Here is a 13,081-nt window from a genome sequence, read left to right on the forward strand (position 1 = left end):
AATTCAGCCATCACTGTTACATGCACATCACCTGCAGTTTATCTCATTAGATTGTCTAATTAAGCTGCCACTGGTGGCTGGCAGCAGCCCTTGGCAAGGCACAAGTGGTGGGGGTTTTCAGCCCACAGTACCTGCTGGTGCTGACGAAGGCGGCACTGAAGGAAAGGGGTGACGCTGCTATGGGATGAGCCCTGCAAGTCCATCAAGGCCAGGCACTGGGCCTGCGCTTTTGGGAACTGTGTCTGTCAAGGCTGCTGACCACCATGGTGAACCCTGCACTTTGCAGAGGATTTTCTGGTGTCTATGGGCAATCTAGTAAAGGCCCAATTTTCCCACTTTGTCTGCCTCAAGCTTTTTCTGCTGCCTCACCACTTTCAATTCCACCTGTACTTATGCTGCTAAACCCACACTTGCCAAGCACAGGAGCACCAGCATCAGCAAAAACTTTGAAGGTTTCAGTACAAGAAAGGCCTAATTCAAAAGCTGCTTCGTCTGAGTCCACTGCGTAAGTGAGCTTTGCAGGCGAAGGGGTGAGGAAGAGGCCGAGGGGCAGCCCCAGGGGTCTGGCAGTAAGGAACACTGTGACGGTACCAAGTATATAGGGAAGGTTACGGGGTACTCGAGATGAGCTGGAGAGTGGAATATGAGGGTTAATATCTGAATATAAGTTTTGCATTCAGAGAAGAATTGCCTAAGATTCGGGACAACAGTTTACTACTGTGGTCAAGTCACAAAAAGCAAACTTCTGGGTTTTTTGTGTGTAAGACTGTTTTGTACTGTAGGTGCCTTTCATCAGCTTTAGATGTTTGCTGTGTGGACTATGCTTTCTCAGGAGTGATCTAATACACTTCATACATCCACGTAGAAAACCAGGAGCTTAATATTTATACATGTGGTATGCACAATGACTGTGACACTCTGGAGTGCGCTGGGTTTTCCTTAGTGACAGAAATGTGTCCTTTACCAAGCGTAGTTGGGGTCAGGAGATTCTCATCATTTTTTGCCTTTCTTGAATTTGCAAATTCTACCTTCCTCTAGTATAAAGAAATCTAAATAGTGAAAATATTTCTGTACCCTATATTCAGAAAAAAAGCATAACCGTTGAATATTATTACTATATTTATAAGATTTTAAAGGTTGAATTATGACAATTTAAAAGAGAAACAGCATTGAATTGAGGAGCTTTCAGAGGACCTGTCCAGAAATAATAACTACAAAGCATTTCAGAAAAAGAATATCATGCGCATAGCCCAATTGTAGCTATGTATGTGAGAGTGCATATAGACATGAGAGAATTCTGTTAATTCCCTCATGACTGCATCAAACTTTCAGAAATACTAAAAACACTTTGAAATGGTAGCCTAATGGAAATGCAACAGCACATTTTTCAGGAAATCTATCCCTGTCTGCAGGCACAAAGATAACATAGCCTATCCCTACAGGAAATGTTAGTTTTCATAGTGGACTGTAGTAATCGCAGGCAGAAGCTCATGCCAATGTTCAGCAATATCAAGTTTCTACTTAAAATCAGGTATTTTCCAAAATGATTCTGTAACAAGATAACTATTGCGGCTACCTGTCATAGAAGTTAGGTAGATGGCACCTTTTCCCTGAATTGCTGTCTTCAAGGAGTGGCAAAGCAACTCTAAGCAGGTAAATTAACTCTTTCTCTTTGTCCTGTCCTTTGAAGAGGTGGGAATACTTGAAATGCTATACCCCTGAGTGGAATGAAACCAGAGAGACTATAGCTCGCTGAGTGCAAATACATATAAATAGATTATCAATTGAAAAATACATCATTTCTGCTTCTGCTCCTACTCTACCACTAGGAGGCAAAAGTACTATGGCAGTGAGAAGAGGAAGAGACAGGAAGAGAAGCTTAAGAGAAAAACTGTGCTAAAATGGATTTTCTCTTGCTTGAGGACTCCATATGTTTGCATGTATTGTATATTACACACAGCAACACTCTTCTGGTATAGAAAGGGGACTGTCAAACTTGCTTTAATGCACCTGTCCAATGGTGCTTTCCCATGTACTTTTTTTTTTATATATGCTTTAGGTATTACCTGCCCCATCCAATCATTTCTGTATTTTTCTTCCCCCACCCTTATTCACCACTAATTCTTTTATGCTGTCTTGCCTGTTTTGGGATCATTCAGTAGATCGGGGTCAGTGAAATGAATCAGATTTAATATAACATGGAAAGAAAAAGTTTTCTGTTTTTTTCTTTCTTTTTTATCTGCATCATTTCAGTCCTCCAGTTTATGCCACCTCACTGCGCAATACCAGTATGGCTGTGGAGGAAACAAGAGCCTAACTATATTCTTCAGTTAGGATTGAATTTCAAAGCCAAAGGTGTTCTACCTGGCATCTCAGACTGTTTCAGATCACAGGACAGTATCAGTCCATGCAAGATCCCTTAAAAAGATGGACTAGCACTTATTGCAGTGTAAGTCAGTGAGGCCATTTTCCCCCTTTTTTCTTTCCTCTATTTTTGACAGATTTAATCCTGAAGCAGTTACTTTTCCCCAAGGTATGTGGAAATAGAATGCTGAATAAATGGCCTGATACAAAAAGAACCCAAAACCTAAGGCTGCAGTGATAAATGTTGCACGTGGGAATACTAGCAAACCATTGTTATGCTGGGATTTAGATGCCTTTTTTGATCTATGCAGAGTCTGGAATGGCATCATTACACACAAGAAGGCATTATCATTGTTGATATGTTGTGCTGGAATATATAATCTTGTGTTTTTTGTTTTTCTGTGAAGAATGCCAAAAAGAAAAATAGCTAGAGGCTGTTTCCATGCTTGCAGGTCTTGGCTTTACAGTATTAATTCCTTCAGATTCTTTATTCTTCTAAAAATAGCTAATTCTCCAAATTACTCACTAACATCCTCCACAGAACTAAGTGGAAAAAACAGAGCATCTGGGAAGTTGTACCTGCAAGCGTAAAATGGAGCATATGGTAGACATTACAAATGGGCAACTTTCAGAACAGTTTCACAGTATAAACTGTTATTTCCATTGTGTTTGCTGAGATTTATATTCTCAGCAGCATTCTCCCAATTAGGGATATATTTATTTCTGTGCACTGGATGAAAGAGAAGACAAGAACTGTCTAGCATTCAGAGTTGCAAAAAGCAGTTCTTTCTTTGATCCTTGCATGATTTGCCTAGTGCTGATACTGTGTGCAAACTCTTGCAGCAGTGTTTTACCAGTGCAAAATGATTATAGTTTTAGCTAGCACTGTAAAACAGTGGCCGACACTGCCAACTAAAACAGCAATAGTCACAAAGTCTAATTTCTCCTTAAGATTAATGATAAATACTTCATTCTTAGTGTTGTTTATTTCCACAGAAAATATTATTTTAAAAATGAAATATGGTGTATTGCAGAATAAATAGCATAAAGAATTCTAATCAGAACTGAATTTGTCCCACTGAGAGAAAAATGGCCCTGTATAACAAAACAAATAATTATCATTGGCAAGAGGAAAATATAAAGCATGTGGAAGTGTTTTTTAACTAAAATAAGCTTCACCCAACACTCTAATAAGCTTCTGAACTAAGGCAGAAGCTTTGGAAAAGTAATTTGGAAGTATCGAGCATTTTCAATGCTTTATTTTGACATCTAAAAACCTTCAAATAAAAGCTAAGCAAGTTATGTAAAAGGAGAGAAAGTGATAAACAATGAGAAAGGGTCAAAAAACCTTGATGAAGCTCAAGGATGCAAAACTCTTCTTCTGCAACATCATCCCCATGCAGAGCTCCAGCAACTTAAATGAGCTGTATTTAGTAGAGGGTTCCGCCTTTGTGGTTTGGATTTATGTGCAGCTCAGTTGCAGGTTTAAAGCTCCTTGTGAAACTTATTTTCGCAATGTTGATTTTTTCCTATTCTGTATCATCCTTACAGTCTTTGATTTGCATAATGTACTCAGAGGCAAAAAGGTATAAGAAACGTACAATCATTGTTTCAAAAAAAAAAAAAAAAAACCTCCATAAAGCAAAAACTTTTAAAAATTGGCCAGCAGAATGTCTTGTGATCCTAATAGCAATTGCATGAGCAAACAAACACGTTAGATGATCCCTTTAGCTGATAAATGGGTATGCATGTTGTGATTCTTGGCAGTAGCAGGGAACTAGACTTGATGACCCAAGAGTTCAGCTCCTGTCTTTATGCTTGGAATAACCACCAGCATTTCACTAGCCCTTATTCTGCAAAGATGCAAGCTTGTATGCACCACTGTATCTTCACAAGACTCTACGATACAGGGCAAATGTGAAGCTGGAGCTCACTTTGCTTTTAGATATGACATGGTGAATATTGCTGATGGCAGCAGCCAAGCAGCCTGAACACATTTTAGTTCCCTTTTCTCCCACCACTTCTTGCCTAATATCCTGAGAACAGTTTTCTTTACTGATCATGGTAATGAAACCCACAAGCGGCATTCTGATGCAAACCCTTGCTGGGAAATGGAGCTCTTAGCAAACAGATCAGGCTGTTAAGGTGATAAACTACTGGATGTCTCATTGAGAGAGTCTGTTTTTTTCCACCTTTATCGAAATATTGGAGAGCTTTGAGGAATCCAGGTAAACTTTTGTACGTATTTGTCTTAGAAATAAAATACAAAATTCCAGGAGAAGCTAATAGTCAGTCTAAGGTATTACATATAACCTCATATATGTGGAAATTTTAATTGTAGATTTTACTTGCAATTAGTTGTAGAGCTCAAAAGATGATAACATATGGCAATGCAAAGTTGACAAAATGACAAAATTCTCTCTCAGAATAGTATGTTCGATTCCCTGAAATTTTACTAAGAGCAGTCCTAATTTAAGCAATCCTTGGATTTCAAAGAATAACAGAAATAGTGTCACCAGAGGGAACTTCTAGTGTTTCCTTTTGTATTATTTGTGGCTGGTTCATTGGTGGGTGGGGTATTTTTTAATTTACTCTGGATTGAGAGATGAACTTAAGTATGTATTCTGTTTGTAAAGGGTCATGGGAGTTATTTTTCTTTCCAGCCAATACTCAGAATGGTACTCAATGGCTAAAAACCGCACAAAATTTCCTTTAAAATCATGTAGGATGTTGAATTTCTAGAAATAACGGTAGGAACTTTTGAGTAGCAGAAACTCAAGCTTTTCTTGCTTCAGAACTCAGATGTTACATTATCTTTAGCAGAATAACTAGAGTAAAATGAAAGATGTTCTTAGGGCAGTCACTGTACATGCTGTGCATGTGAGTAGGGTTCTGAGTGAAGAGGCATCTGTCTGCCTTATTCCTTGGCAGACTTGCTAGGAAATTTACAGTAGTCTGAAATCTGTTGATTAGTGTATGAAAAAAAAAAAGACCAAACATTAAATATTGTGAAACTGTGCTTCTGCTAAGCCAAGTTAATATAAAATTATCAAAATCCTTTTTCAGAAGGGATATTAGTTAACCTGTTTCTACTGGGCAGAAGGTCTCGGTGGAAAACAGAAGCTCCCAGGCTTCAGTTGCTGAAGGATGTGTTGCCGATAGTAGGTAGTTTTTCTGGTTTTGACATAGGCAAGTACTAGAAACAAGGAGGGAAAGGAAAGTAAGAATTTGTGCTGAAGTTATCAGGACGTAAGATGGAGAGATGATCATGCGTGGATAGATGCTTTGGCCTGGTACATTGGCTGTGACAAAAATAGTTTGGGATCAGGCTGGGATGTCATCTGACTGTCCTCAGCCTGACCTGGAGAGGATGAACTATATTGTCCTGTCATGTTGCTGCAATATGATGTAGTTGATCTTACGGTAAAAGATGCAAAAAAAAAAAAGCAGTGACAGGAGAGGCAAAACAGAGGTGTAAAGGACTATACAAAGGAAAAGATAAAGCCTGAAGAGTGATCAGACTGGAGTACCAAGCACTACCTTGTCTAATTTTGACAATCGCATATCCTCACAAATACGCTTCTTTCATCTTACTGGTATTGGAGATATGTTTGCAAAGACATTCTCAGGACAAAATAGAACCTGTTCGTCTTTCTTCAGGGAATCCTTTAGAGTTCTGCCCATCTTCTCCATCCCTGAAGTCTGCCTTTTAAAAGATCCCAGAGTGCAGAGGGTGGAATAGCCTGTTTCTTCATTATTTAGTATTTGATGAGGGCTCATTTCTCTTGTGTATCAACCATTGTATCAGCAAGTCTTTTTCTTTGGGCAGATGCTGTCTTTCTGTCTTCTTTTCATACTTCTACCTACGTTCATAGGTAGAGTATTGCAACATCTGAGCTCCACTTTCCAAAAGCTGAAAGCACACTCAGAGGGAGTCTTCTTTAACGAGTGATTATAACTAGACTAAAGGAGAAGAAAAGCAACTTGGAAATTATTTATCTCTTCTGGAAACAGAAAAGTGTTGCATAATAATAATTCTGAAGTCTCTCTGTCTGGAAAAGGAAACAGTCAAGCAATAATTTGTCATGAATTCAAAAAGGTACTAGTATCTTCTGCAAGCAGCTGAACTCCCTCAAATCCATTAATGTCAACAGAAGCTAAATAAGGCTTCTATGTTGCAAAATAATTTTCAGATCTGTTTTTTTCTAACTTTCAATTGTAGTTTTCCTTGACTTTTCTTTACAGTTCCTTATTTGTCTTGTCCTTGGCTTAGAGCACAGTTCCTTCAGTGATTACCAGCTGCTGTGGAGCTTTTGCTGTCATAGAATTCATGAGCGTACACACTTTTCTCCTGAAAATTTTAGCTTTTTAATCTTTCTTTCAGTAGTTTCCAGCAAGCTCATCAAGATCTGTTTTCTTAACAAGATTCTGAGTTTTTAAAAGGACTGTATAGACTCTATCATGTGAGAATAGAAAGGAAAAAGTTTACAGGTGAGAAGCAAAAAGATTTTTTTTCCTTTATAAATCAGGTCTGCATGTATTATTACAATTGTACATTTCTTGTACAGTCAACAGTTACATGTCTTTCACTTGCTTAAACTTTTGCTTAACATTTGCTTAAACATTTGCTTAAAGGAGTGCATGCATACATGTCTGCTGTTCCTTTGATTGATCTAGTGTTGCTATTTGTTTGAAGGGGATGCAAAATGTGTGTGAAGTTGATGTGAAATGATCTTTTCACTATACTGAGACTGGAAAGTAAATAATGAGAGTATATTTATGGCTTTTTTTTTTTTTTTTCCTAATCGGGCTGCTAGTAGGGACTGAAATATTCACAGTAAATTCAGGAAAAATAGAGTTGGTACCCTTATTTCTTGTGTTCTCTTTATACTGTGCTTCTATGCAAAAATGTGCACCTATACTGAAAATAAAGGAGAACTGCAATTGTTTACACTGAAGTTTTAATTAAGATCTAGTCCTGGAAGAATTATGTACAACTGTATCCTGGTATCTGTGTGGGGCCTTGTTAAAGGCAATGAGTGGCTGAGAAAAGGGCTGTGTAGAAAAATCTCCCAGCTGAATTTATGGCTTGAGAATGAAAAACTGGGTATTGTTCTAGATTCGAGCAAACACATTCAAATAATGCAACCATCTCCTCTCAAAAGAAATATTTTGCACTTTGTGTGCTGCTTCCAGTTCAGAACAGGAGCTGAAAGGCCAAAATATTTTGCTTTGAGTTTCCCAATAGACTGCAAACAGGAAGTTCAGAAAATAACCCAACCGGTTATTGCATGAGACGCTTCGGTCCAACAGGCACTTCACCTTTAGGTGGGAAGGGTAGGGGTTAACTTAATCTAACTTCATAATCTTTTCAAGTTCCCATTTCATGAACTACAACCTCTTATATGTGCTAATAGAATAGGTAACTGCCATCCCTCCTGGGAAAGGAAACAAAGTGTGGGGATTATTCTGTGAGCAGAGCCGTGAATACAAGATCCTCTTTTTCCCAGTTCCCCATCTGTCTACCCGGCCAGTCAGGTAGGGCATTGGAATCCACCCTATGGTTCCTAATATAAAGCAAGCCTATTAAAAGAGGAAGTGATGACATACATCAAAGGGAAACAGAAAGATTTCACAGATTTTCCTGCTCTCTTCTTAGATTGTTATCCGTACTACTTACTACTCACTGTAAGTAAATGAGAGAGGATACGTTGTTGATTGTAAGCCTTGCACATCCCCACTAGTTACGCTCTTTACTCTTGAAAGAACTTGTACCTTTGTATGGCTTGGGAAAGGTTTGGGGTCTGTTCACAGTACTGGGAAAAAGATTCCTTAAAAGAATACACTGACTTCAGTAGGCCTTAGAGAAAGTAAACTGTCTTGATATGGCAAAAGTGAATTGTTTAATGCGTTTGAAAGCATGTATTGATGTAATTGGTGTTGCTGTTACAAAAATATAGAAGACTGCTCAGAAACCACAGGTCATAACAAGAAAAGTTTTCTTCAAAGCCATATTTCCAGCTTCCACTAGGACTATTTGGTGAATGTCTCTTGTCCAGAAGGTTCACATTACTGTAGTTTAACAGAGTAAATTTTCTTAAATTTCAGCAACAGAGCAACAAAACAAGCAACAAAAAAATCCATTTATTCCTACAGCTTATGAAATGAATGTGTCCAAGCAGCTGATCAGATTGTCACTTACAAGTCCTGAAGACTTTAAGCACTAAGGGAAAGTTTTAATATCTCTGATGGTTTAGATTTTGTTACAGAAGTTATTTAAAAAAAAAAAAAAAGTGCATTAGCATGAGTCAAGCGAGATCAGAGCCAGAAAGCTTTGTTTTTCTTTCTGGCACTGCTTAACTCTCTGCTCAGGTGGGTAAAAGCAGTGCTTTTTGAAGTGTTATGCAGGAAATCTTGAATGATTGATGATACATATATGTATGTCTGCAGTATACGTGTGTGTGTGCACCAACCAGCAGTAGATAGCTTAACCCTGATAATCTCTATAGTAAATGTGAACTTCCTCCCTTCCCTACATGAGCAAAAAAGATAACAATTTGGTGCTCCAGGGAGAGGTTTCATGTATATCAATCTAGCACTTGTTTTGGCTGCCTTTATTACAAGTAACTTTGTAGTACAATACAGAGTTTGAAATGACTGAATTTGCTGGTGGTACTGAAAGAATAGCAAATTAAAAAAAAAAAAAGACAACATAAAAGTCAGAGGTAAAACTATTCTTACATGACAGACTGTACCACATTACATGAACTATCAAACAAAAGGCAAAAGAGCTGACAGCTCCAATTCAGAGGCTCATGTGAATGAAGTTAAAATTGGTATATGACTGAACGCGCAGCGTCGCTGACCTTGTGCCCTGCACTACCAAATGAAGACACAGTTCCTCCTTCTGTTTCCTAAAATTTTTGTTCAGCCCATTACTTATGTAGTGAAAGTCCTTTGCTTTTAAACAAATGATTCAACGCTCTTACTAGTTAAATCATCCCTGCTTTATACCACCAAACTTAAACTTAACCCCCAGACCCAGCAGAGATCCTACTTAACCCGAGTTGTGAACCCTGTATGTCAGCATACTTGCTGATAGCCTGGCTGCGGCTAGCTGCTGGGAAAGCAGTCCTGCTGCTGAGGGACCTCAGAACCCACAGGTGGCCCCGGCCCGGCCCAGTGCAGCCTGTTCCCTTCTCTTGGCCCTGATCCTTCATTGCACTTTGAAGTAATTGCACCAAACGTTAACTATATTGAGCATTTGCTCTCTGTTTATATTAAAGACTGATCTTGAAAGGTATTGAATAGAGCTGACCAAATAAAAAATTTTAAAATGAAGCTTTTACCCCCTTAGAATTTTTCATCTTTTTTCTCTTTTTACCCAAGTTTTTTTGACAGTATCTGGGTTTATTGATTGTCTTTTCTTCCTGCTTTACACCATGTATTTTCATTTTCTGTCTATCCATACACTGCTTTCAGATTCAAAATGGAGAAGAGAAACAAGGACAAAAGAGGGGGAGGTGGGGAAGAGGAGGGAAGAAAACTGCTGAGAAGGGAAGGGAAAACTGAGCCCCCTCCCAAACCAGAAGACTTTCTGCTTTCACAAAGGAACTTTCAGTTCTCCAGAGAGCTGGCAGAAATAACAGTAGTCTGGTACATAATCCAGTTTTCAGCCCACTCTATGCTTCTCAACTCAGAAGTCTCATATATTTTTAAGGATACCTTATTTTTAAAGTAGTAGCTATTTTTAATATATTTGACAGGTGTCAGTTCCCAATTCCACAAATAAACAGATAGTATACACAAAAGGAGCTGAATGACCACCCTCTAAAAGCAGTACCTGCACTGAGAAATTTAAAAGATTGTATAACCACAGCAAGGATATAACAAAAATACTCTTTTAGCTTCTTCAGCCCTACAGGAAGATGTGCTACAATATCTCTGCAGCCAATCAGTAGTACTGTGAGCCTCAGACCAGGAAACCCTTTAAAGTACAGTATGTGTGAACACTGCAACTGAGACTTTCTCATTGCTGCTGTTTCTTTTTTTCTTCTCTATGATCATAGGATGGCAAGGCAGATGTGAAGGCACTCATGGCGAAATTTAACGCAGGTAACAGCCCCACAGAGGATGTTTCTGGAAACAGCCGACCCTTCAAAGTCCCAGGACAACCCATCCATTCAGGATTACAGGCAAGGAAAGCGGCACTTGAGAAATTTGCAAGTCAAGGAAATGCAGCTTCTCCTTCAGGACCCAGTACCTTTCACAAGCCTGTTCATTCTAAGCCTCCTCTGGGGGTCAAGCCTGTAGTTGATGATAAAACAGAAAAGGATCCTAAGCCCCCATATTTGAAACCAGTGGCTCAAAGGTTTGGGGTTCAGCTTCAGGCAACTAACAGAGAAAATGATGCAAAAGCTGGATGTCCTAAGACCCCCAGCAAATCCAGTGACTTGGCAAAAGAAGAGCCAAGGCCTCTGTATCCAAAACCTCCAGGGAAGTTCCTTAATTCTGTTCCTCAAGAGAAAGAAAAAAAGCCTTTGGGACCCAAACCAAATTTGAATTCTGCATCACAAGAGAGTGAGCCAACAGTATTTTCAAAAGTAGCTGGAGTTAAGGAAAAGTTCACTGCTGCAACACAAGAAAATGAGCCCAAAACTCCTTTCTCTAAACCACCTCTGGCACAGAAACCTTCTGTAAACCATGAAGTCTCCCATAATGAAGACACTTTTAACAGAAATGCTTTTCTGCACAAAGGACTGTCAGGCCCAAGACCAAAAATAAACTCACTTATAGCAGCAAAGGAAACAGATGAAGATAGTAACAACGCTGCAGAAGCTGCAGGCAGTCATTTTTCAAATATGGCTCTGAAACCTACTGGCAATTGGTCCGGCTCATCTCAAGTCATCCCCAAAAATGTGGAGGAAAAGCCTGAAGAAAAGGGAGTGGGTGCAGCCAAGAATATCTTTCTCAACAGGATCAGTCAGGAACAATCTGGTTCATCTCCCTCCAAGTTCCTTAAGACAAACACTGCGTTTGCTGCAGGAAGGTTATCGGGTGGGTCACAAGAAAAAGAGGATGGAGACAAGAACTTGGCAACCCCTAAGCGGAAGGCTTTGCCGCCGTTGTTCACACTGGGCCAGCCCCCACAGAAGCCCAGCAGACCCCCAAATGTGGACCTGGAAAGGTTCAGGAAGAACAGCACAAGAGACAGTAAGTCTTCTCTGTTGTTTTCTTGGGAATTTGGTTTTTTTACCCATTTAGTACTGTATTCATTTAAGGTGAAATCCTCTCTTCTATCCAGAAATAACACATGATCTGTAGGTCAGACAAATCCCCTTTAAAGCTGTAACCTATGCTTGTGTCTCTTCTGCACTGGAAAGAAATTAAAATCATATTCTCCCTCCCACAACAATATAGAGTGTAGGAGGAATGGTTTCTTTATTTTGTTTGTTTTTTATTGAAAAGTAATTAAATGTGGCTCTATCAAGCAGTTTAAGTATTTCTCAGACATTTAAGTTCTGACTTCCTATAAATGAGGTGTTGATATACTGAGTCCTGTTCTCAAAAGTAACTTCCTGGGCACAGCTTGATGGCTATCTAAATGATATACTACAACCTGCAGCAACCACACCTTTTTTTTTTTTTTTTTTTTTTTTTTTTTTTTTTTGCTTTTGACAATGATTAACCACGATGTGAGCCTATAAAATGCTACATTTTAAAATATGTCTAGAAAGTTGAACGCTACACAAAGCTACAGAATCAAATGTTCCACATGCTCCACATGGAGTTGCTTGGATTTTAAAATCAGAGCTCAATCCAGATTCTATAAACAGCTTGTGCACTTAGTGTTTCTGTGAGATTTGCATGGTTTCAGCAGTTTGTACCAGCTGAGGCTCTGCCTCACTCTTTTTATGAAGAAGCAAGCCTCTGAACTTTCTGATGGTTGTAATCCAGGCATGAATGTTAAGGCTTGTGACTAGGTTTATATAAAAATTGAGATTTTGTGTGTGAGAGAGATGAGAGATTCTTTATAACATTTGAAATATTTGGGAGTATTTACTTCCTTGTACAAAATCTCCTTACAGTAACACATATTTCTGTGAACAAAAGAACTTGCTGTGGCTGCACTCCTTCAAAGAGTTCTGCTTCAAAACATGCCTTTCACCACATAAGATCAGTTGCAACAACTATATAAATTGTTTCTGGGGTACTCAAAAAGATGTCACTGAAAATCTGAGGCCATAATTTAAGAATGTAATTTCCTGCAGTTATAACCAGAAATTTGGTGTCACCTCCTAAAAGAAGAGATGAGTTTTTCAAAGGTTCTCAACGTCCTTAATTTTCCTATAAACCACATGCGTTTAAAACTTTTGGGTTAAGGTTCCCCCCTCCTCCACAAAGTATTTTAAGCATTCTTTGGCAATTTTAAAATCAGCTACCCTTATCTCTAACTGGAATGGGTGCTTCCAGTAGCCACACTTCTATTACAGGCTTTATAGTAGTTGAAAGAAGCTTTCTCTCTTTTCTTACAGTGTCAGGCCCTGGGAACAATGATTACATGAGAAACTTAGTCACATTTTTAGATCAAAGTTCTAAGTTATATAGGTCTAGAGGAAAGCTGTTCTTGATCTGAGTGCATCTTAGAGAAACAAGGACCAAAAAAAATTATTATTGTGTTAAATTCTTTTTTTTTGTAATGCATTGAGCTGAGGAG

The 13,081-nt window shown here is 38.8% G+C and overlaps 1 protein-coding gene across 5 annotated transcripts in view; it reads left to right on the plus strand.

The window, feature by feature from the left end:
* LOC112983602 (FYN-binding protein 1) overlaps positions 1-13,081 on the plus strand; it is a 73,214-nt gene that overhangs the window by 13,802 nt on the left and 46,331 nt on the right. For 2 of the 5 annotated variants that reach the window (XM_026100824.2, XM_026100828.2), the window contains exon 2: positions 10,434-11,577. In XM_026100824.2, the coding sequence (XP_025956609.1) occupies positions 10,434-11,577 (1,144 nt within the window). Of the gene's footprint in view, positions 1-4,419; positions 4,603-6,603; positions 6,856-10,433; positions 11,578-13,081 lie in introns of those variants that run through there. The other 3 variants (XM_026100827.2, XM_026100825.2, XM_026100826.2) reach the window with 3 other exon arrangements.

The sequence above is a fragment of the Dromaius novaehollandiae genome, chromosome W, assembly GCF_036370855.1.
Source record: "Dromaius novaehollandiae isolate bDroNov1 chromosome W, bDroNov1.hap1, whole genome shotgun sequence".
Classification (NCBI taxonomy): Eukaryota; Metazoa; Chordata; class Aves; order Casuariiformes; family Dromaiidae; genus Dromaius; species Dromaius novaehollandiae.